Below are 24,513 nucleotides of genomic sequence, written 5' to 3'. Positions count from 1 at the left end.
CATAAGAGCCGGGCCGTATGGGGTTCTGAGAGTCTCTGAACAATTCAAAGGCCTGTCTTGCCAGGCAGCCTGAAATAAAAACCCCCGAGGTCTAACTGCTCCAGGAGGCCCTCATGACCTGGATTCCTGTTACTCCTCCCTCCCTCCCTTTACCCACGCCGCACAGCACGCTGCTTGCTTGATGTTCCAGGAACACACCAGACACATTCCTACTTCAGGCCCTCTGCATTGGCTGTTTTCATTGCCAGTACCTATCCTGCCCCACATGTCCACATGACTCATTCTCTCACTTCATTCAGGTCTCTGCCCACACGTCACCTCCTTAGAGAGAGCTTCCTGACCCACCCTCTCACTGCCCTCTCCAGCTAAACCATCAGCATCCAACAGTCACTAGTTCCCTACCCTGGTTTATTAATTATTTTTTTGCTAGAGAAGTACACATCACCCCCTAACTTACAGCAAACAGAGGCCACATGATCTGTTTCCTGTCGGTGTCTCTTACTAGCAGTGCAGCTCCAGGAGACAGGGCCTTTCTATGCTTTAGGCTCTGCCGCATTCCCTGGGGGAGCAGTAGGTATTCCCTAACATTTGTTGGATGAAGGAATGAGGGAAAACCAGTGAGTGTAAGGCATGCTGGGAGTAACCGGCTCCTGGAAATGAGGAAGTCTGGGTTCAAGCCCTTCTGTGATGTAAATCAATTGTTTGTCTTTCTGTTCCTTGGTTCCCCAGCTGTGCTACGAGGCATCTGTGGTCTCCAGGTTGGTTCTGGGTTTGAAAGGAAGTCTCTAGGCCAGTGGTCGGCAAACTCATTAGTCAACAGAACCAAATATCAACAGTACAACGATTGAAATTTCTTTTGAGAGCCAAAGTTTTTAAACTTAAACTATATAGGTAGGTACATTGTTATTAACTTAATTAGGGTACTACTAAGGCTTAGGAAGAGCCACACTCAAGGGGCCAAAGAGTCGCATTTGGTTCAAGAATCGCAGTTTGCCGACCACAGCTCTAGGCAGTGGGACAGGACCCGTGGCGGGGGGGGGGGGGGGGGGGGGGGGGGGGAAGGGAGCTGGCTCGCTCTCCCTGGCCCTCCTGGGGATGAAAATAGCCGATCCCAGGCCCTAGGTTGGCCCCTTACCCTCACTGTGGCATCCAGCTGGAGCCAGAGGGCTCTGTCTGGAGCCTGCCAGCCTGGCGCTGGGCTGGGATCCAGGCTGCCTGACAGCTGAGCCCTGTAGACCTGGGAGTTCTTAAGGGCAAACTGGGCCTCTTGGGTGTCCCCAACCTCCCTCCCCTCCTATCCCTTCTCCCTGGCCATATAAATCCCTTAATCCCCTACATGCCTGCAGCCTTTGCAGCTTGCAAAGCTCTTTCTCAGTCCGTGTCTAATTTCACCCTGCAGGGTAGCTGCTTTACTAGTGGGGACACTGAGGCTCGGAGACAGCTGCCTCATTGGAGGTTACACAGCTAGGACAGAGTGCAGTCACTATTGGTACCCACATCTGGCCCAGCCCTTCTCTGCCTGTGTGTGTGTGTGTGTGTGTGTGTGGTGGCATGACCGCAGTTGAGCCTCACTACCAATGCCCTCCCTTCACCACTGGTCCCTGGATGTCTGGTCCCTGACACAGTGTGGCGGTTAATAGCACCTACATCCAGGCTGCCTGGGTTCAAATCCCACCTTTGCTACTTCCTCACTGGGTGGCATGTTGGGTCCCCATCGTGCTCCCACCTCAGTTTCTGCCAATAGGACAAATCACCGAATCCTGGACGTGATCAGGACTAACCTTAGGATGGACCAAGTTTTAAACATTTAATTAGTTGCCTACTGTGTGCCCAGCACAGAGCAAAGTGCTCTAGGGGCGTTCATTCCCGGGAGCGGGTGCATTGTGAAGTGGGTACCAACAGAGACTCAGAGAGGTGAAGCCACGTGCCTGAGGCCACACCACGGGGAGGCAGCAGCAGGGAGGGGATGAGTGTGCGGTGGTGGAGACTCCAGCACTCACCCCTCTGGGCTCCTTGAGACCCTTGGCGTTTATTCAGGCAAGTGCCTCACTCCCTGTCTGTGTTTTTCTTGGCAAAGTGGGGCGGGGCAGTGGTAAATGGAGAGGGCCTGTCCAGCCACTGCCACCTTCCAGGAATGTGGGCTCAGTGGGGCCAAAGTTTCAAGTTTTCATGAAAATCAAGATCTCAAAAACGTGCCCTGGCCGGTGTGGCTCAGTTGGTTGGGTGTGACAAGAGGTCACTGGCGGGACTCCTGCTCGGTGCACATGGCTGGGTTGTGGCTCTGTCCTCAGTGAGGAGCGAGTGGGAGGCAGCCAATCGATCGATGTTTCTCTGTCATTGATGTTTCTCTCTCCCTCTCCCTTCCTCTCTCTAAAATCAATAAAAACGTATTTAAAGAAATCTCAAAAACATTTAGTAGGTTATTCTCTCACTGTTTAAATGTGGGAAAGTAACTGTGTAAGTGTAAAATATCCCCATTCAGAGGGTATACTATTATTTATTACACGATTGTTTGCAATAGCAAACAGCTGTAAATGTCCATCCGGGAGAAGTGGTTAAAAGAACGGGGGCCCAGCCAAGCAGTGGAATGCCATGCAGCCATGGAGAAGCCGCCCTGCGTGCGCCGGACGTGGACTACCTGGCGACACACCTGGGTCAGTGAGCAAAGCAAGGTGTGGAATGGCATGCGCGGGGTGCTGTGTTTGCGGAAACCAGAATGCGTGTCCACACACTCTTGTGCTGGCATAGACCCTCCTAGGAGAGTCCCACAGGGAACCTTACACCCTGGGTGCCTGGGAGGGAGCTGGCTGTCTGGAGCCAGGGGTGGGAGAGGGTCTCACTTTTCACTTTTTGTACCTTTTGAATTTTGAACCACATGAATGTATTATCTATGCAGGAAAAAAAAAAAGTGAAATAAAGTAGACAACAAAACATCTCAGACAGAAAGATAGATACCAGGCCAGCTGGCCCAGTTGGCTCCCTCCCCTGCCCCCACCGTCGGGCAACCACGAACCGCATTCTAGGCTCTGCCCAACTTGGTTTTGTGGCTCCACCCTCTACGGTAATATTTTGGTTTCCACACATACAGCACCCACAGGAAACCCCAGCCAATGGGCATCAGGTTCCAGGCTGGGCCTCCTGCCAAGGTTGGTGGTGGGCATGACACAGCTCCAGGAATGGTGTCTAAATGCCTGAGTGATGACGCAGCCACATGGAAGGCTGACACTTCCCACAGTCTCACAGGCCCTGCTGGGCTGGGGTTTGTCTTGCAACCTCCAGGTGGGTGTGTGGGCACATCAACGAGCTCTGAACCTTTGGGCTCAGAGCTGAATCCACCCATCCACCCATTCATCCATCCACACATTCATCCATCCACTCATCCACTCATCCACCCATCCTCCCATCCTCCCATCCACCCATCCACCCATCCATCCACCCATCCACCCATCCACCCATCCACCCATCCACCCATCCATCCATCCATCCAATATTCATTAAGACCTGCTATGTGCCAATTCTCTTCTAGGCACTGAAGGTACAGCAGATAACAAAATAAATAGAATATCCTGCTCTTGTGGAATTGACATTCAGGTGGAGAGATAGGCAATACCCACCAGAGACTGGAAATTCTGTGGAGAGAAATGAAGCAAGGAAGAGAGGTGGGGGACTCTAGGCTCCCCCCTTCTTATTGGGGTATAATTGATAAACAATGAAGTTGACCCATGTTAGATATACAGTTTAGTGAGTTTTGACAGTTGTATGTATCTGTGTATCCACCACTTCAGACAAGTTATAGCCTATTCCTATCGACCTGTAAAGTTCCTTCAGGCCCCCCTGGCAGCCATTCCCTGCCTCCTACCCACTTCCCGTCTAAAAACTGCTGGACAGGCCCTGGCCTGTTTGGCTCAGTGGATAGACCATTGGCCTGCGGACTGAAGAGTCTCGGGTTTGATTCCAGTCAAAGGCACATGCCCAGGTTGGGGCTTGATCTCCAATGTGGGGTGTGCAGGAGGCAGCGGTCAATGATTCTCTCTTACCATTGATGTTTATATCTCTCTCCCTCTCCCTTCCTCTCTAAAATCAATACACACACACACACACACACACACACACACACACACACACACACAGAAACTGCTGGTCAGTTTTCCTTCACTGTCGATTGGGTTTGTCTTCGTCTGAGGTTGATGCAGGTGGAATCTTGCTTCTTTCTTCCAGCACCATACCTTGACGGTTCATCCATGTTGTGTGTGTGTTCATTTGTATTGCTGAGTAGTATTCCATGTTATGGATGGCCCATTCCGGTTTATTCATCAGCCTGTTGAATGGACATCTGGGCTGTTCCCATTTTGGGCTGTTGCAAATAAAGCCACTCTGAACATTTGTGTACATCTTGTGTGCGCATGTTTTCATTTCTCTTGGGTAAGTGCCAGGAGTGGACTGGCTGGGCCTAGTGGTAACTTAGCTAGAAGTGGGGATCGTGCTGCTGTTAAGGAGGGCAGTCAAGGCAGCTTTCACTGACCAGGGGACACGTCAGCAGAGGCTGGAAGGAGGAGAGGGGCCTCGTAGAGCTTTGGTCTGCAGGGTGAACTGAGCTAAGGGGCTGTGCCTGGTGTGTTTGAGAGCAGCGTGGAGATCAGTGTGGCGGGAGTGGAGTGAGTCACAAGGTGGGGTCAGTGCTGGACAGTGTAGGCCATGGTGAGGACATTGGCTTTTATGCTGAGAGCCCATGGAGGGTTCTGAGCAGAGGTGGGACAGGATCAGACTTGTATTTTAATACCCTTCCCCCATCCCAGGCCTATCCCAGGCTGCCAATGGAGAATGGGCTGCAGGGCAGCAAGGGAGGGAGCAGGGAGGTCAGCGAGGAGGCTACTGCAACAGTCCTAGCAGGAGAGGCAAGAGCTGGATGGGGGGCAGGGGGCGGAGGGTGAGGAGTGTCAGTTTCTGAATCTCCTACAAGGGAAGTATTGCTGCAGGAGGTGAGGGACACAGGGACCTGAGGTGGCTTCTAGGAGTTGAGAGTGACCTCCAGCGAACTGCCAGGGGGAAATGGGTCCCTCAGACGGGTAGCCACCAGGAACCGAACTTTGCTGACCACCCGCATGACCTTGAGCCTCCACAGAGGAGCACAGCCCCGGCCACAGCTTGATCTCAGCGGGTAAGACCCTGAGCAGAGAACCCAGAGATGCTGCACCCAGACTTCTGACCTATAGAAACTGTGAGAGTGTTGCTTTCAGTCCCCACGTTTGTGATCATTTTTAACTCAGCAGTAGATGATAATTCGGGCTTCCTAGGATGCCACCATGTCAGAGCTAAGAGGGTCCTTAGCAGCCGTGAGTCCAACCTCCACCTGTGCAGATGGGGAACTATAGCCCAGAGAACAGAGGGGACGTGAACCTGTCCCTGCAGGGAGGTGATGTCAGGCAGAAGCTGCCCCCGCCCTGGAGGCTCTGCCAGGCCCAGCCTCTCATCCCCTCAGAGGCTGCGGTACCAGCCGCTCTGCTAACTCTTCCTCTGTGGGGGCACTGGCCCCCCAGAGAGCTGGTTTCCGGCCACCCACTGAATAGCCTCATCTCCTGGGGAGCAAGCTCGGGCAGGCTCCCCATCTGGCTCCTCAGGTGGCCAGGAGGTAGCGCCCCCACCCCCACAGAGAGCGTGGCCCAAGTGTGCAGGAGCCAGGTCTGACGGAGTCTGGGAACTCAGGGGAGAGGTCAGAGGGATCCTGGCCCGCATCCCAGCCCGGCCGTCGTCAGCCGTAGGACCCTGGTTTAGGGACTTCCCATGCTGAGCTCCACATCTGTGAACCGGGAGCAGGGATGCGTTCCTCCCGGCCGCACAGGAAACTCTGGACAGAAGCTCCGTCAATGTGCAAATGCATGTCTCCAACCGCGTCCTTCTTGTGGGCCTTTTCTTCCCCTGTTTGTTAAATGATTTTGTACCCTAGATCTGTGTTGGGGACCCTCACAATCGACCATTTTAGGGTTCAAATTCTGCTCCGCTTCGTACTAGCCGTGTGACCTCGGATAAATCACTTAAGCTCTCTGAGCCTCGGTTTTCTCACTTGCAAAACAGGGCTACTGATCATACCTACCATTACGTGGGAGATGCAGGTCAGATACCCAGCTGAGTGCCTCCAAAAATGTCAGCTTTATCACCCTCATGATCATCGTTGGAGCGTGTGAGTTTGGTCATGCCTACTGGAAAGGGCAGCAGGGCAGAGCCTCCCGGGGTGAGGGAAGTTTGGTTTCCTTGGAGACAAATGTTTGTGGGCTGGGAACATTTTTGTTTCTGCATACATTTCTGGGAAAACAACATTAGTTCTTTTCCCTCAACTCTCTGGCCTGCACCCATCTAAGCCCCTGCCCCGAGCAGCACTGGGCTTGTAAGCAGTAAAGCTGCAGGCAGGTTTTGTAAAACAAAAATGTGCATTTATTTCTGTTCCCAGGTCGAGGAACTGCTTCCTGTTTTTCTCTACCGGACGGCAACAGCTCGTGCAAATGGCCGGAGGTGGGAATGTGAGTCAGACACAAACTGGGTGGGCATCACTGCCGCGTCCCCACTGGCCATGCTTGATGATTGCATGCTGTCCTCTGCCCACAGCCGATTCCCTGGTGTTGACAGACACCCGGCTGCAGGCTGGGCAGGCAAGAGTCTCTCCGGGGAATTTGAAACTTGAGGGCACAGAGGCAGGGGGAGGCTGGAGATGCATCATCCCCGGCCAGTGCCCCGGAGAGGACAGCCACAGGCTCTGCCTCTGAGCCCCGGAGGCCCCCGAGGGGGACGCACGCTGAGGGCTTGCTCTTCTCCCATCCCAGGAGCCACTTCCTCTAACCACCGATGGGCTCCTTGGTGGGTAACTCTCTGGTGTCTGCCACCCCGCACCCCCTGGTCGATGTGGTGACTGGGAGGACACAGCATTGCTGGGGGCTGAGGGCAGTCTGTGGGGTGGAGCAGTGACCCCTCAGGTCTGTGTAGGTAACTGTGGGGTGCTTCTGTGCAGAAGGAGCATTGGACTGGAATCTGGTTCTCTATGACCTATCGGCTGTGTGACCTTGAGCAAGTTACTGAGCCTCTCTGTGTGATCTGATTGAAGGGAACCAGGGGCCCCTCAATGAGCAGATGGGGAAACTGAGGACCAGAGAGGAAGGGCTTTCCTTAAAGCCACACAGCAGGTTTAAGGCAGACTCTGGAGCGCTCCAGGTCCTCCAAATCCCAGCCCCGAGGGGGCAGTTCTTGGAGCAGGAAGCTCATCTCTAATTAGTAGCAGGTCCTGTTGCCTCAGATGAAACCCAGGTCCCCACGCACTTCATGGACCACAGATTCCGTTCCCAACCACTTGTAGCGTTTGGCCCAGTAATAACATCGAAGTCACGTTTGGGGGCTGAGCAGATTGAGCCCTGAGAGGGCCAGGGACTTGTTCAAGGTCACACTACAATGTCATGGCAGAACTGGATTCTGAGCCAGACTGAAACGCCTGTGCTTTTGGCTGGAAGTCAGGGCTTCTTAAGCCTGTATGTGGGGATGAGTCAGGGATGGTGGCTCATGAATTTTGCATAAGAATTTTAAAATTGTTTGCTTTCATTTTGATGATACCACAAAAAAGGAACTCAAACATATCATGAATCATCTGCATGACCCACGGTGAATCTTACCTGAGCTTGTATTTGAACTTGGGGTCAAAGAATACACTGGCACCAAAAATAACGTTTATTGAGAACTAACTATGGGCTTTTTTGGTGTATTATTCATTAAACCTCACAACAATTCTATAAGCATATAGGAGGTGCTATTATCTTCCCATTTCACAGATCAAGAAGTTGAGGCACAGAGAGATTGAGTAACTTGCATCAACCCGCACAACGATTAAGGGGTGTAGGCAAAATCTGAAGCCAGGCTGATTCCAGAGCCTGTGATCTTGATCACTATGCTTTATCACGGTAACATCTCTGGGTGGTGAGGAAAGGGCAGAGGTGGCTGACGTGTAAAGATAAATTCCTGCTAAGTAAGGTCCAATCAGTGCAGAAGTAGAGGGTGGGAAGCAGCTTTCACTGTGGGTGAAATAGAACCAAATGGTGGGAGAAACAGTCATCAGAACACAGAGACGCAGAGTTGGGAGGGAGTGTGACCCGAAAGGAACGGCAACACAGCTGAATGTCCCGTATTCACACTGCCGGTGACTATTCAGCTTCAGCAAAGCGACATCGTGTTCGTCACTAACTTAAAGTGGTTACCTTGATGCCATGGCACCATACTTTGGTAGGTAGGGCCATGGGCTTAAGAGTCATGATTTCTGGGTTCAAATTCATCTTCCTTCTTGCCTAGTCCTCAGACTATGGGCAAGTCACCCAATCTCTCTCAGCCTCAGTTTTTCTCAACTCTCAAATGGAATTAGAAGAGCTCTTGAAAGACTGCTAGTTGCCTTTGCATTTTCCTTTTCTCCTTTCACTGTTTTGGAGCGAATCCTCATTTTATTCCTGGGTTATGATGTACCCAGGCAAACAACAAACATTCTCAGCCTCTCTTGTAGCTGCTGGTGGCCAGGGAGCGGAGGTGGTGAGGTGAGGTCTCTGGGAAGTATCCTTGGAAGATGCTGATGCAGCTGGGAGGAAAGCCGATGTACCTGTCTTTTTTAAAAAAATATTTTTATTGATTTTAGAGAGGAAGGGAGAAGGAGAGTGAGAGAGAAACATCAATGATGAGATCAGCTGCCTCCTGCGTGCCCCACACAAGGGATCGAGCCTGCAACCCAGGCACATGCCCTGACCGGAGATCGAACTGTGACCTCCTGGTACATGGAATGTACCTCTGAGCCATGCTGGCCGGGCTATTTTTCTTCCTACATGGGACTCACTCCTTGCGGTTGGAGCCCCACCAGCTATCTTGGAACTAGAAGTGACCTTGACGATGAAGCCAGGTAGGAAGACGAAACAACATGAAACTAGAGGGGACCTTGACATTGATGACCCCATGGAGATGGCATCAGCCCTGGCCTGGACTGATTTTTTCAGAATTAAAACCCCCCCCACAAAACTTTTAATCTTGGAACAGTTCTAGATTTACAGAATTATTGCCAAGATAGTACAGAAAGTTCCTAGATGCCCCAAACCCATTATTGACATCTTATGTTAGTATGGTACATTTATCACAATTCATGAGCCAACATTGTTATGCTGTTATTAAGGAGGAAGTCCGTACCTCAGCCAGATGACCTGTTCCCTGAGGTGTCCCTTTTCTGTTCTGGAATTCCACCCAGGACACCACATTGCACTTAGTGATCTTATCTCCTTGGGCCCCTCTCGGCTGTGACATTTCAGACGTTTCTGGCTTTGGATGACCTTGGTAAGTATTTGTAAAATGTCCTTCAACTGGGCTTTGACGATTTTCTTATGATCCTACCAGGACACTGTGCTCTGGGGAGACGGCTACACAGGTAAAGTGGCATTCTTCTCCTGTTCCACGAAGGGCAGATGCTATCAACACGACTTATCAGGATGGATGTAAACTTCGATCACTATCCGTTTCTCCACCATAAAGTTCCTCCCGCCTTTCCGTGCTGTGTTCTTGGGAATCAGGTGATTGTGCATGGTCCACACGGGAGGGCTGGGAGTTCTGTTCCCTTCTTGAGGGTGGAGTCTCTACATAAATTACATGGAATTCTTCTGCACGGGAGGTCAGTCTTTTCTACTCATCTTATCTCATTTATTTTCTAATATCAGTATGAACACATGGGTATTTATTTTATTCTTTGGGTTACAATCCAGTACAACTTAATTTCCCCCTCAAATTGTTCCACCTTTGGTCATTGGGAGCTCTTTCCAGTTGGCTCCCCAGATGTCTTAACACAAGAGAAAAACTGAGGTAGTTATTTTGCAACTAAGGTCTTAAATTCCTCCCATTCCTATGAGCTCACCCCTTTGCAACATGACTTTGCAGCTTCTCTCATCAAGACCTAAATTAAATCTCTTTCTCCATCCCTGGAATCTGGGCAGGGCCATTTGACATGCTTTGGCCAATGGGAAAAGACCAAAGCTCGAAAAGGCTGGTGTGTGGGGCTTGCTGCACGTAGGACCCTGAGACCAGGACGTGAGCCAGGCAGGCTGCCTGCCAGAGGATGCTGCTTGTGGCCCAGTTACCTCAGCTGCCGCCGCCTAAAACAGACCACAGCCCCGTGCGCGAGGCTTTGACTGCAACTGGTTGCAGATGGGTGATGGGCCCAGGGACACGCCCTCCCCACTAAGCCCAGTCCAACTTCTCACCCACAGAGTCCTGAGCAAATCAGTGGTTAGTTTAAGCCGCTAAGTTGTGAGGCAGTTTGTTGTGTAGCAAAAACTACCTGCTGCCCAAACCACTTCCTTTTTGCAAGTCTGTGATTTGAGTTTCCTGTTACAAGAAGTCTAACCTCATCCTAAATGGACAACAGTCAGTCATTTTGTTTCAGATTTTAGTTGTTTGGGAAATAGAAGCTTCAGGACCTGAGACCTCGGTTTATGAGCGTCTACAAGTCAGTGATTTTCTGTCTATACCTGCGGGCCTGCGACCACCAGGAGCTCACCTGCAGCTAACCAGGCGGGATCCACCCCTGACTGCAGAGAGGGACTGCACACTTGGGAACCCTGGGTGTCTCCGTAAGAGGGCAATAGAAAGGGCTTCCTATAGGATTTGTGTCGGGTGATTCTGAGTTCACAGAAGTGGGTTTTTCTAGATTGGATGCTGTGAGGCAGTGGGAGTGATTATATGGTTGGGGTCTTGATAAGTCTTCTCTATGGAGGAGGCAGAGCCAGGCTAAGTGTTAGGTGGGAAAGCAGTGCAGTCACTGTGAGCCAGGACAGGGGGTGGGGGGAGGTGTTTGGTTATTTTTAAAAATTCTTTATTGTTTAGAGTATTACGTGAATCTCCTTCCCACCCACCCCACTGGCCTCTCCCCAGCCGCTCCCACCCCCCAGCACATGTCCTCACCCCCCTACTGTCTGGGTCCATTGGCTATGCTCATATGCATGCATACAAGTCCTTTGGTTGATCTCTTACCTGCCCCCCCCCCCCCCGCCTTCCCTCTTAGGTTGGGCGATCTGTTCGATGCTTCCATGACTCTGCCTCTATTTTGTTCATCAGTTTGGTTATTTTTGTGGCTTGGAAATATTCATGGTTAGTGTTCAGACATCATTACAGAGTGATCTTGTTTTTGTCTTGATTCATGAGTCACAGAGTGCCTTGTTTGATGTGGGTGATCTGTAAAATGTTCGTGCTCACAGGACATCAGCTATTACCTGTGCTGGGCAATTCCTAGCAACGCCCAGGCCTGCTGGCCACCACCCAGGCCAGCTCCTCAGTGGCAGCGCTGCTTTCCTTTCTCAGTTGAGGTCTTGTTGCAGAAGGGGACACGAGGCACAGAGAGGGTGTGGAGCTAGCTTCCGGTCACACAGCTATTGAGTGGATTGCGTTATAAACCCTGTCAGCTGTCTTTGCAGCCTGTGGGCTGCTGTGGGCTCGTTCTCGGTGTTGTGTACATGCATGTGAATATCCTGAGGCGGGCGCCAGGCACGTGGATGTGTGGATCTGTTTCTGGGTTGGGGTGTGTAGTGCATATTGTAGAAAAGGGAACCCAAACCCCTTGTTCTCTCTGGGCCTCAGCCCCACTTCTGGGATCACATGGGCTCTGTCCCTAAAGGCTGGGCCGGGGGAGGACCGAGGGGCCAACCCTCTATGTCCAGTCCATGCTATGTCTGAGGAAATCCAGGCATGAAGACAAAATATGACTTGTATCTTGTCTAACGTCTCATGTAGTAACTTTAAAAAACACACAGCTCCATTGAAGTAAAATTGACACACCACAGATGGCACATGCTTACGGGGAACCATTTGATGAGTGTTAACATGTATATATCCTGAAGCCCTCACCTCAGTCAAGATGATGAACATAGTCATCACCCATGAATGTGTCCAATGCGTAATTTAGGGGAAGGCATTGTCTCAGAACCGGGCTCTGGGAGCTTTTGTCTGTCTGTGATTTTCAGAAAAGACGAGACCAGTTGTCCAGTACATGTCACCACATCGCGGCTCAGTGGCCAAGCCCAAGAAAGACACCTGTGCACCCGCTGCTGACGTCTGAAACCCTCACAGCCACACTCGTGTGCCATCCAGGCTTCTTTAAGCTGCAGGCGACAGAGTCCCAACTCAAAGTTGCTTGAGCAAAACGGAACTTTTATCGGCCCAAGGAGCTGAAAAGTCCACAGCGAGCCAGGGCAAGTGCAGCTTGACTCAGGACTGCTTTTCCCTTTGTCCTCGTCCGCAGGCAGGCTCTCCCCCGGAAAACAGGATGGCAACGGCATGTGCATGTGCGGGGGGCTGGGCAGGCAGGGAGGGGGCAGGCCCCCGGGCATCACTCTTTACTCTGGGGTCAGTGGCCGGGGCAGCCTTGGGAGGAACTGCGAGCATGAGAATGGCCTGATTAGATCTGGGTTCTGAGATGATCATGCCAGCCATGGTGCGGAGCCAGAGAGATAATTAAAAAAAAATAAAATCTTGCTCGAAAAAGCCCTTTCTTTTAAACAGAGTTGGCACGAGGCAGCATTCTGGGCTCCTTTTTAAGGATCTCATGTCTTCCCACAAGTCCCTGAGAAAAATGCGTCTCAGTTAAGATTTTATGTCCCAAACAACAGCGGCTTAAGTAAGAGAAAAGTTTGCTTCTCTTTTGTGAAAGGTGGTCGAGGGCTGGGGAGCAGCTAAGCGATGGAGAGAAATGTGACCTCCTTGTATTGTCCTGCCGCACCTGCCCAGTCCTCACTCACCTGTGGTCCAGGCTTCAACCCTCACACCTGCACCCCAGACACAGGAAAGGGGGGGATAGGGGTTCACCTCCTGGTCTGGCCAGCTTTCCCATTTTTCCCATTTTCCTGACACGACATTTCTTCTTACAGATCATCCCCAGAACCTGGCCACACGCCACACCTTAGTACCGAGGGAGCCTGGGAAATGGGATCTTTATGTGGCCACAGTGCCACCCAAAATGGTGTGTGTGTGTGTGTGTGTGTGTGTGTGTGTGTGTTCGAAAGAGGCTGTACGTGCTTTGATACTCTTTCCACCCAGAGGTGGGGTCTATGACCACAAACCCCCTGAATCTGGCTGGGGCTCTGTGACGGCTTTGACCGTATAATAGGGTGGAAGTGTTGCTTCTACACTGACTTTCCAGGCCAGGTCAGAGGAGGCCATGCAGCGTCTGCCTGTTTGGCAGGGAGCCAGGACCAGCTTCTTGGGCGTGTGACCTATTTAGTTGCACAGGAGCCAGAAGCGTTATTCACTTGTTTTAATGCTCTGCTGTGGTCTTGACATTTTTAATGACTTTATCTGTGAACTAGTGTTTTGTAAGAGAAGTCTGATGGGACCATGGTGATGTGCCTCTGTGAAGGGCTGTGTACGCTAGTTCCTTGCCACCCTACTAGCATCTGCCCTTTCGATACCGGCTCCCATTACCACTTACCTTGCACGGAGGGCCCCATGCTCAGAAGGGCTCCTGTCTTGGCTGCTTGCTGTCACCATCTTGAAATTCTTAATTTTACCCTTGAACACAAGTGTATTAGAAGTGAAGTCCAGGGGGGCAAGGGCTCATGCCTATGGGCAGAAGAGATGCACACGGATGGATGTCCACCGTTCACATACAGTGTTCACAGTGCCCCCTGAGCACAGGCTCGTGGTGCACCCGCAGCACCTGGACACTCAGAGAGACTCCCAGTGTGAACAAGGGAAGCCTGTGATGGCTACGATTAAGTTGGGGCACCGCCCACAGAGGCTATGCTTTTTGTGCGAACTAGCAGTTCCTTTGGCCAGAGAAAAAGGCAGTGGGATTCTAAGAAACACAGACAACCACGGAAACTTATCATATCCTTTCTTATTCATGTGACTTTCCTGTGTTGGCCAACCACTTACACTCAAAATGATGCCATAGAGAGGGAAACAGGGCATCCCATTGTTCCCTTTCCTTTCAGTCTTCCTACTCACCAGCAGGTAGGAAGTAGAGAGTGTTGATAGAATGTGTGTGTATCCGGAAGTGAAAGAAAAGCAATTCAATTAGTCTGGCGCAGCATTTCCATGTTCTGGTGAGAATGAAATAGACATACACATGCATGAGTTATGAAACACCACCGGTGGCACGTCAGTGATTCTGCGTGTGAGTTCAGTGCTCTTATGTTTGCATTTAACACCATCGTTGCACTATGTAAAGATGAACGGTAGAGCTCATGCACATAAGTTGTATTAAAATGTTTTCTTTACTTAGAATAACATTTAGCAGCAAATAAAACAGCACACGACTGGTTGGGAGAGGGAGACTAGAAGAAGGGGAAAAGCTTTATATTTCAGCACCGCCACTAGCACTTTCTTCCTACTTTTTGCACAAAGGGCCCCCCCTTTTCATCTTGCGCTGGGCCCTGAAGATTATGCTGCTGGCCCCGTTGGGAATGCTTGCAGTCAGGAGGCGTCCTAGAACCCAGTCGTCACGCTGTGAGGAAGCCCGAGCCGCATGGAGAGGGCATGTGTAGGTGCTCCAGGCAACAGTCTACCCCAGCCCAGCCCGTGAGTCAGCCCAGCCCAGGCACAGGAATAACGCCTCCAGCTGATCCCATCCCACAGCTCCCAGCTTCCCAACACCTCCCTCCATCAGGCCCTCCCGCTGAGCCCAGCCCTCGCGGAGTAGAGACAAGCCATCCCCTCAGTGTCCTGTCTGAGTTCCTGACCTGCAGCATCCATGAGCAAAATAAAATATGTTCTTGTTTTTCGCTACAGGATTAACCCTACCCCTAAGATGGGGTAGTTTGATATGGAGAAATACATGTACCATACTTTATTCATTTGGGCTGATCCTCATCTTTTGTTAATACAAACGAAGTTGCAATAAATAACTCTGTGCAGGTATTATATATATTTAAGGCAGATTCCTAGAAATAAGGATTACTGTGTGCAAGGGTAAATTCATATGAATTCTTTATTAGCTATTGCCAAATTTCTCTGTAAACTTTATTTTTCTTCACATAGCTTTCTTTGTGTTTATAGTATATTTATATTTGTACTAGAGGTCCGGTGCATGAAAATCATGCACTCAGGGGGTCCCTCAGCCCAGCCTGCACCCTCTCACAGTCTGGGACCCCTTGGGGGATGTCCACCTGCTGGCTTAGGCTCGATCCCTGAGAAGCTGGGCTCTCTGCTCCTTAGCACTGCCTCAGAGTCTCCCGCCACTGCTGCTGGGCTTGCCAGCCATGAGCCCGGCTTCTGGCTAAGCAGCTCTCCCCCTATGGGAACACACTGACCACCAGGGGGCAGCTCCTGCATTGAGTGTCTGCCCCCTGGTGGTCAGTGCGTATCATAACAACAGGTCGTTCTGGTCGTTCTACCATAAAGGTCTCTGGGCTTTTACATATAGACTAGAGGCCTGTTGCACGAAAATATTCGTGCAATAGGCCTGGGTCCCGGGTGCCGGAGGAAAACTGGTGCCACTCCGGCTGGAGCCGCCTTCACAGCCCTCGCTGCTCTGGCTGGAGCCGCCTTCAGTCTTTGCTCCGCCACCTCGCGCCTATGTATGCAAATTAACCGCCATCTTTGTTGGTGGTTAATTTGCATATCTTGCTGATTAGCCAATGGGAGGCATAGCAAAGGTACGGTCAATTTCAATCTTTGTCTATTATTAGATAAGATAGATAATCCTTGCTGCCCACATACAGAGAAACATACATAGAGAAACATGGACAAATAAAGGCACAACTTGCTGAATTCTTGCAAACAGAACTCGTGTGTGTCACCCTCAAGTGTGTCAAGAAACAAACACTCCTAGCACCTCACGGGCTGCCCTAGTCTCCCTTCCCAGGGAATACTCACGTCCGTGGTGTGAATGTATCACTATTTATCCATTTTCCTCTTGAAGGTCCCAGGTAGGGGCTCATGTGAGCTATACTCCTCGGCTGCTGTATAGTCCACAGGACCCGTTGCACAGATGTCAGGCTTGGAGCATCCTCCTTTACCTTTCTGTGGATTATCGTTCTCAAACTAGGTTCCTGTGGAACCCTGGAGTCCTTTTCCAAACAGCAGGAAGAGAATAAATGCATGGCTTGGCTTCTCTCTGTTTAAAATTTTCCCTAAAAATTTTGGGTTCCACTCCCAGGTGTCTGCTACCAAGTTTCAGTAATGACAAATGTTCAGGAAACAGGAAATAATTGGGGGAGGGAGGACCGGAAATGCAGAGGCTGCATTGAAAATAGCTGTGGTCATCATTTTTGGAGAGGTCTTCCATGTTGGAGAAGGTCTTTCATGATGATGGATAGATTTTCTCTAAAGCCTTGCCAAAACAGGTATCGAGATTCCTTCTTCATTGGCACTGAAAACCCAGGTTCCGAAAGAGGAAGTAACTTGTGCAAGTTCACACACTCACATTGGAGGGAGACAGTTTACACACTCATATTGGAGGGAGAAAATTTACACACATGTTGGAGGAGAAAGTTCACACACTCATATTGGAGGGAGAAAGTTTGCACACTCATATTGGAGGGAGAAAGTTTGCACACTCATATTGGAGGGAGAAAGTTCGCACACTCACATTGGAGGGAGAAAGTTTACACACTCACATTGGAGGGAGAAAGTTTACACACTCACATTGGAGGGAGAAAGTTTACACACTCACATTGGAGGGAGAAAGTTCACACACTCACATTGGAGGGAGAAAGTTTGCACACTCACATTGGAGGGAGAAAGTTCACACACTCATATTGGAGGGAGAAAGTTCACACACTCATATTGGAGGGAGAAAGTTCACACACTCACATTGGAGGGAGAAAGTTCACACACTCACATTGGAGGGAGAAAGTTTGCACACTCACATTGGAGGGAGAAAGTTCACACACTCACATTGGAGGGAGAAAGTTTGCACACTCATATTGGAGGGAGAATGTTTGCACACTCACATTGGAGGGAGAAAGTTCACACACTCATATTGGAAGGAGAAAGTTCACACACTCATATTGGAGGAGGAGAAAGTTCACACACTCACATTGGAGGAGGAGAAAGTTTACACACTCATATTGGAGGGAGAAAGTTCACACACTCACATTGGAGGGAGAAAGTTCACACACTCATATTGGAGGGAGAAAGTTTGCACACTCACATTGGAGGGAGAAAGTTCACACACTCACATTGGAGGGAGAAAGTTCACACACTCATATTGGAAGGAGAAAGTTCACACACTCATATTGGAGGAGGAGAAAGTTCACACACTCACATTGGAGGGAGAAAGTTAACACACTCATATTGGAAGGAGAAAGTTCACACACTCATATTGGAGGAGGAGAAAGTTTACACACTCACATTGGAGGGAGAAAGTTCACACACTCACATTGGAGGGAGAAAGTTTGCACACTCATATTGGAGGGAGAAAGTTTGCACACTCACATTGGAGGGAGAAAGTTCACACACTCACATTGGAGGGAGAAAGTTAACACACTCACATTGGAGGGAGAAAGTTCACACACTCATATTGGAGGGAGAAAGTTCACACACTCACATTGGAGGGAGAAAGTTCACACACACATATTGGAGGGAGAAAGTTCACACACTCATATTGGAAGGAGAAAGTTCACACACTCACATTGGAGGGAGAAAGTTTAGACACTCATATTGGAGGGAGAAAGTTCACACACTCATATTGGAGGGAGAAAGTTCACACACTCACATTGGAGGGAGAAAGTTTACACACTCATATTGGAGGGAGAAAGTTCACACACTCATATTGGAAGGAGAAAGTTCACACACTCATATTGGAGGAGGAGAAAGTTCACACACTCACATTGGAGGGAGAAAGTTCACACACTCACATTGGAGGGAGAAAGTTCGCACACTCATATTGGAGGGAGAAAGTTTGCACACTCACATTGGAGGGAGAAAGTTCACATACTCACATTGGAGGGAGAAAGTTCACACACTCACATTGGAGGGAGAAAGTTCACACACTCATATTGGAGGGAGAAAGTTCACACACTCATATTGGAGGGAGAAAGTTCACACACACATATTGGAGGGAGAAAGTTCACACACTCATATTGGAAGGAGAAAGTTCACACACTCACATTGGAGGGAGAAAGTTTAGACACTCATATTGGAGGGAGAAAGTTCACACACTCACATTGGAGGGAGAAAGTTCACACACTCACATTGGAGGGAGAAAGTTCACACACTCATATTGGAGGGAGAAAGTTCACACACTCACATTGGAGGGAGAAAGTTCACACACTCACATTGGAGGGAGAAAGTTTACACACTCATATTGGAGGGAGAAAGTTCACACACTCATATTGGAGGAGGAGAAAGTTCACACACTCACATTGGAGGGAGAAAGTTCACACACTCACATTGGAGGGAGAAAGTTTGCACACTCATATTGGAGGGAGAAAGTTTGCACACTCATATTGGAGGGAGAAAGTTTGCACACTCATATTGGAGGAGGAGAAAGCCTGTGGGTTCTGAGTGACCCTCGGGCACTGGCTTCCTGCTGTTAAGGCTGCATCTTCTTGTGTCCTCTTCTCAGCCTGGCACCCAAGGCCCTGCCCACCCAGCCCCTACCAGAGCTGTGGCTGCTTCTGCCTCAGTGCGACTCAGGCAGAGTGGTGGCTGCATCCAGGCCTGGGCAGGTGTTTGGGTGGGAGGTGGTCTCTGATGTAGGTGCTCAGAGGGCACATTCTCCCACCACTTCCCCCTTGCTCACTCTGCTCCCGCCACGCTGGCCTCCCTGTAGTTCCTCATGGCCACCCCAGGGCCTTTGCACTTGCTGCTCCTTTAGTCACTAGAGCAGGGGTGGGCAACCTTTTGACCCAAGGGCCACAATGGGTTCTTAAACTGGACCGGAGGGCCGGAACAAAAGCATGGATGGAGTGTTTGTGTGAACTAATATAAATTCAAAGTAAACATCATTACATAAAAGGGTACGGTCTTTTTTTTTTTTAGTTTTATTCATTTCAAACGGGCCGGATCTGGCCCGCGGGCCGTAGTTTGCCCACGGCTGCACTAGAGTCTAGTGGGCCTATTCTTTCCATAGCTCTTCCCCTGGCTGCCTCTTCCTCACCTTATTAGTCCTCAACTTCAGTGTCATCTCTTCAGAGAGGCTTTCCCTGATCACCCTAAGTTGGGCCCTCTGTAATCTTTTACCCTGTCTCCTGTTTATTGTCTTCATTTGCAATATATTAACTTGTTAATTTAGTTTTTAAATTAAAAACAGTTGGTTTTGACGTCGGTCCCTCAAGCCTGTTAAGCTCTATGTGTATAGAACTGTGGACGTGTATCTCGTTTGCTGCTCCATCCCCATCACCTATCCAGGCCTGGACCCAGGCGGATCCTCAGTACATTGCTGCTATGTGAATAGATGAATGTGTGCATGAATGGATATACATTGAACTTGCCTGACTTCCCTGTGAGCTAGATCCTAGTCTCCTTATTGTGCAAACACAGACAGAGAGGCTCAGAGAGTTCTCGCCAGGTAGGGCTGGAATGTGTTAGAAACTAAAGGCCTTTGGACTTCCCTGTCCTCAAGCCACAAGAGAACATCAGCTGTGTATTCCCACATTAGTCGAACACAAGAAAGTAACACATTTAAGCTGGACATGGCCTGGACCAGACTGCGTTCTCTGAAGGGCTGCTCCATCAAACTATGCTGTTGCCAGGGTCACCAAGGCAACACTGATCGCCTTCTGAAACATTTTTAAATAGGAGAGGTAAAGGCTCACACAGACATCAAGGGCTGGACAATCCGGAAAAAGGGGTCAAATCCCCCAAGTGACAATCTATCCTTATGCTGGCTGCTCCCATACCCCCTGCAAAGGGCCACCTTCTGCCCCGCCCATGGCTGCCATCTCTGGGGTGTGCACAGTGAGCCCTCCCTCAGCCGTGGCTGGGAACATGCAGAGATCTCAGGAACAGTGTGCTCTGTCTGCCTGGCTCCACCAGGACCTACCAGGTGCCAGTGGGAAATACAGACAGGTCTTGGTGAGCTTTCCAGAAAGTTCCTTCAGTCCTTGATATTGGTGGAGGGGACACCACTCCAGCATTTCTATGTTCAGTGCCAAGATGCCTCCAGAGAACTCTGGACGAGGGAGGCAGCTTATAGATGCCTGTGCTGCCTTAATGAAATCCTTTCCCTCTCTGAGCTCTAATTTCTTCATCACGAAAATGAGGAGAACACTGGTCTGATGTAGGGAGAGGTGACAAGGATTCTTCATAGGAGCCTGCAGATGCAGGGATCCCAGAAGCCAGTTCCTAAGAGCAGTGGCCCCCAGGAGACCTGGCAGGGCCAAGGCCACACCAGCCATGTCCCCCACAGGCTTTGTGCTGCCCAGAGTCCTTCAGCTGGTCTTGTGTGCAGCCATCATGAGCATCATTGTCAGAGGGCTCTTAGAGGTCTGTACGTCTTCCATTCTTACTGCACAGATGGAAACGGAGGCTCAGAGAGGGCCAGGGTCTGACATTGCCTGAGCAGGACACAGCTGTGTCCTTGATAATCTGGGGCAACCTGGGCATGAGCTGGAGCCTGGGGCCAGGCCTTGGAGTCAGAGAGAATGGGAGGGGAGGCAGAGATGGAGAGAAAAGAGATGGACGTCAGAGACAGATGGAGAAAAAGTGGCCACTGGTCTTGCCTTCCCAGCATCGCTGCTTCCTGAAACAATGTCTGTTTCCCCACTGCTTGTCCACCTGCCATGTGACTTAGGTGGGACAGACCGCACCCCCTGGTTCCAGGCAAGATCATGTGACCCAGGTCTGGTCAATTAGAATCACAGTGTAAGTGCAGGAATGGGCACAGGGCCAGTCCTGGCGTGAGAGAATCATGCCCTCGCTGGGACAGGGCAGCTCTCTGTCTCAGAGATGCCGAGCTGGGAGGACGTGAGCCAGCTGGTGGGGCCCTCTTGTCAGGACCGAACATGGGAATGAAGTCAACATGGCAGATGGCAGAACCGGGAGATGAAGAGGGACATCATTTGAGCGCCTGGATCTAACCACACCTGAATCCACTTCTAGACTTGTTATGTGAGCCAATCCATTCCTTGGGATAAGGTTTCTATGCCCTGCACTGGAGAGTCCTGGCTTGGAGGGGGAAGGAAGGTGAGAGGGAAGGGTGACTATTTAAAAACAAGTGTCTGGCCCTAGCCGGTCTGGATCAATGGATAGAGTGTCAGCCTGCAGACTGAAGGGTCCCAGGTTCAATTCCGGTCAAGGGCACCTGCCTGGGTTGTGTGTTCCATCCCCAGTGGGGGGCGTGCAGGAGGCAGCCAATTAATGATTCTCTCTCATCATTGATGTTTCTATCTCTCTCTCTCTCTCCTTTCCTCTCTGAAATCAATAAAAATATATTTAAAAAACAAAACAACAAACAAACAAAAAACAAGTGTCTGAGGGTAACCAAACCAGCTTTTTGACCTTTAAGAGAACGGGGGTGCAGACAGGAATTTGGGCCTTCACCCCACACAGAGGAGTCTGTCCCTGAGGCTCCCAGCTCCCCCCTCCACTCCTCTCCAGCACATAGCAGTACACAAATAAATGCTGTGGATACAGTAATACATGCTCACCCTACTGGGTCCAGCAGAAGGGATGACATACACTAGAGGCAATTTCTCACCCCATTCACCTCTTTGGGAACTAATATTTATTAGGCACCTGCTTCATACCAGGCTCTGGTCAGAAGTTGACATACAGGGTCTCATCGCCACCTTGCCCCAGCCCAGACAGGAGTGAGGGCCATCACCTCCATTTCACAGACAAGATAATTGAGGCCGCGAGAGGCTGAGCCACAGGCCTCAAGTCCAAAGAGCTGGAGCAGGTCTGTCCAACTCCAAGCCCTGCCCACGGTACCACACTGCACACAGTAGGCCTCATTGGGACTGAAGAGGGTGACACAGTGAAGGGGGAGTGGCAGAGGCTCCTCTCTGACCTTGTCCTCTGACAGAAGCTCATGAGGAGTCCTTGGTCTCCCAGGCCCCCAGCTGTAACATCATGTTGGATGGGGCAGGAGGAGAGGGCTAGGGGTTCTGGCTTAGACGTGGGAGGATCTGGACCTGCAGATGGGTGTCCTGCCCACGGCAGTGTGGACATTCCCTGGTAGTGCCTGTACTTGAGCGAGGGTGAGCTGGGCTGACAGGGAGTGCTGAGGGCAGCCCTAGGCAGAGAGCTGGCTTCCTGGGGCCAGAAGGAGCCTGGGAGATCACTGGCCCATAGCAGACAGGAAACTCAGGGATGGTGTGTGTCTGCTTTAATCCAACATTTCTTTCCAGTTGTTTTAGAGACTACGTGAGGCCTTCACTGTGGCGTTTGCAGCCAGAAAGGATGAGTCGCTGGGGGTGGGAGGTGGCGCCCTGGGGCTCCTCCTCATGACACTTGAGGACTAGCTTTTTCCAGAGGCATCCACCGCACCGAGAGATGCTCTGGGAGAAGCAGAGCCCATTTTCAAATAAGCAAATTTGGAGAAAGCTGCCCACTCTAGCCTGTTCACGGGCAGTCACAAAGTACATGACCACATTATAGGCTCTGACAAGTCCTGCAGCTAAGAATGCCTGTCAACATTGATTTAACCTGGCGCTCTCCTCTCTCACTTGACCAGAGGTACTTTGAGGGGGAAGTGTGAGTTATTCTCTGTGGAACATATTCTGGAACCTGCTGGGGGTAAGGAAGTCTCTGTTAGATCTCCTGGAGCCCTTGAGAGACCAGGGTTGAGTTCCAGATGCTGGGGCCTGGGAGTGATGGACAGTGTGGGTTGGAAATAATGATTCCTGTTATGGGGTAGATGCAGGCCTTTCAGCCTGGGACAGTTCAAGGACAGCTCAAGGCTGAGAAGGCTTGGAACAGGCGCTGGCCTTCCCACCAACCCTGGGGCTAGAATGTGGGGCTCCATCTGAGCACTTTCCTGCCTGCAACTACCCTCCCACCTGCCTGAAATTCCCCCCCTAGCCAGGCATTCCTTGGAGGAGCCAAGGTGTCTGTTCTCAGCTCATTCAGGGTACTGTGACCCTCAAGTTGGCAGGGGCCCCTGCAGAAGACTGGAGAAAAGAGGGGTCCTGCAGAGACAGGAACCCCCAAACGCCCCCCATGTCACAACTTGAGGACGACAGGGAAGCAAGGCAGCTGACTCTTGGGGACTCGTAGGGCGAGGAGGGCTGGCTTGGGAGATCCAGGTGTCCAGGCCCTGGCACTGTGTCCTGTGCTGGGGCCCAGCTTGCCCAGGGCATAGCAAGTCCGTCTCCTCCTGTGGCCCAGCCTTCGTGCGAGGCTGCTGTTAGGTGCCGATGGGACGCACCATCATGCGAGTGGCCCGCAGCGAGTAGCTGGGGCCCTGGAAGTAGTGCCAGCGGATGCCGTTGAGCTTGCGCAGGTGGCGGCCAGCTGGGTAGTAGATGCCGTTCAGGTTTGAGAGGCCACAGGCGTCAAACCACCACCCTGGGGGAGGGGAGGAAGAGGCTTTGGGAGCTGGGGGCCCACCAGTGGGGTGAGGACAGCCCCCTACCTCAAAGACTAAGCAGGCCTTTGCCTCCTCCAGGAAGTCAGCTCCCCGGATGGGGCTGGTGGGAATGGCTATGGGGGTGGGAGGGCGACTCCCAGACCTTCTGCCCAGCCTGGGGCCCCAGGAGGGTGGCATTGGGCTCCAGTTGCCCCTCTCGGCCCCTCCATCCCTTCACCTTGTCCCTAATCCCTCTGTGTTCCTGTCTCCCTCCCTCGCCTCCTCTCGCCTCCCTCTCTCTGTGGGGACAATGCTCTCTGTTACCTTAGTTTCCAACACCCTGGGGTTGTCTCTCTCTCTGATGGTCTCTGTGCTTGTCTGTCACTCTGTGGGTCTCTCTCAAGCTGGACTCCTCTCTCTGATGGCCACCCTCTCTGCCTTTCCGGCTCTCTGTCTCTCACACACTGTGTTCCTTTCTCTTGCCCTGACTTGCATTTCTCCCTTCATCTCTCCTTTGTCCTTCTGCCCCCGTGTAGCTCTCTGTTGCCGCCGCTCTGTCTCTGCAGTTCCGGAGCTTCCCTCCATCTCCACCTGTCCCTGGCTCTGTGCCTCAGGGGGTCTCCTGTCTCCCACTGGTGGGTGGATGGGCTTCCCCGAACCCCGCACCCACCTCCAGACAGCATCTGGGCGCACTTGCACAGGCAGTTGTCGTTGTCTGCGTCTCGGGTGCTGAAGTTGGTGCCCTCCAGGGCCAGGCTGCTCTGGGGCCCCGCCGAGCCACTGTACCCGCTCAGAGAAAGCCTGGAAGCCACCCGGAGGTGGTGGTGGGAGAAGGGCGCAGTCAGGTTGGGGCTGGTCGAGGAAGGGGCTCTGAGCTGGTTGTTCTGGGGGCGGGGAGTCCCAGCCTGGAGTGCGTGGGCCACCTCCCTCCTGGATTCGCACTCCCTGCCTGCTGCCTCTCAGGGACCGAGCAGCCACCCTTTGCCAGGCCTCCCTCGTCTTGATGAACCTGAGTCTTACACAGGAGTAGCATGATCATGACAACAATAACAGTAAGGGCAATGGCTAAC

The 24,513-nt window shown here is 51.3% G+C and overlaps 1 protein-coding gene and 1 long non-coding RNA gene across 3 annotated transcripts in view; one reads left to right on the top strand and one right to left on the bottom strand.

The window, feature by feature from the left end:
• The first annotated feature begins 8,000 nt into the window (after window positions 1-8,000).
• LOC118657534 lies at window positions 8,001-14,871 on the top strand. 2 transcript variants are annotated; one of them, XR_004968035.1, is made up of 3 exons: window positions 8,001-8,256; window positions 9,400-9,572; window positions 12,012-12,921. It is a non-coding gene; the product is annotated as an uncharacterized LOC118657534 (long non-coding RNA). The 2 variants fall into 2 exon arrangements; XR_004968034.1 differs by lacking the exon at window positions 12,012-12,921 and adding an exon at window positions 14,392-14,871 and having other exon boundaries at window positions 8,004-8,256.
• Window positions 14,872-21,485: 6,614 nt separating this feature from the next.
• ANGPT4 (angiopoietin 4) overlaps window positions 21,486-24,513 on the bottom strand; it is a 28,764-nt gene continuing 25,736 nt past the window's right edge. Inside the window, exons 8-9 of the mRNA XM_036311628.1 lie at window positions 24,114-24,244; window positions 21,486-23,442 (exon numbers count right to left, since the gene is read on the bottom strand). Coding sequence (XP_036167521.1) covers window positions 23,282-23,442; window positions 24,114-24,244 — 292 coding nt within the window. The 3' untranslated portion in view covers window positions 21,486-23,281. The remainder of the gene's footprint in view (window positions 23,443-24,113; window positions 24,245-24,513) is intronic.

The sequence above is a fragment of the Myotis myotis genome, unplaced genomic scaffold, assembly GCF_014108235.1.
Source record: "Myotis myotis isolate mMyoMyo1 unplaced genomic scaffold, mMyoMyo1.p scaffold_m19_p_58, whole genome shotgun sequence".
Lineage (NCBI taxonomy): Eukaryota > Metazoa > Chordata > Mammalia > Chiroptera > Vespertilionidae > Myotis > Myotis myotis.
Note: the sequence above shows the minus strand (reverse complement) of the source record. Positions and strands in the feature narration are given on the sequence as shown.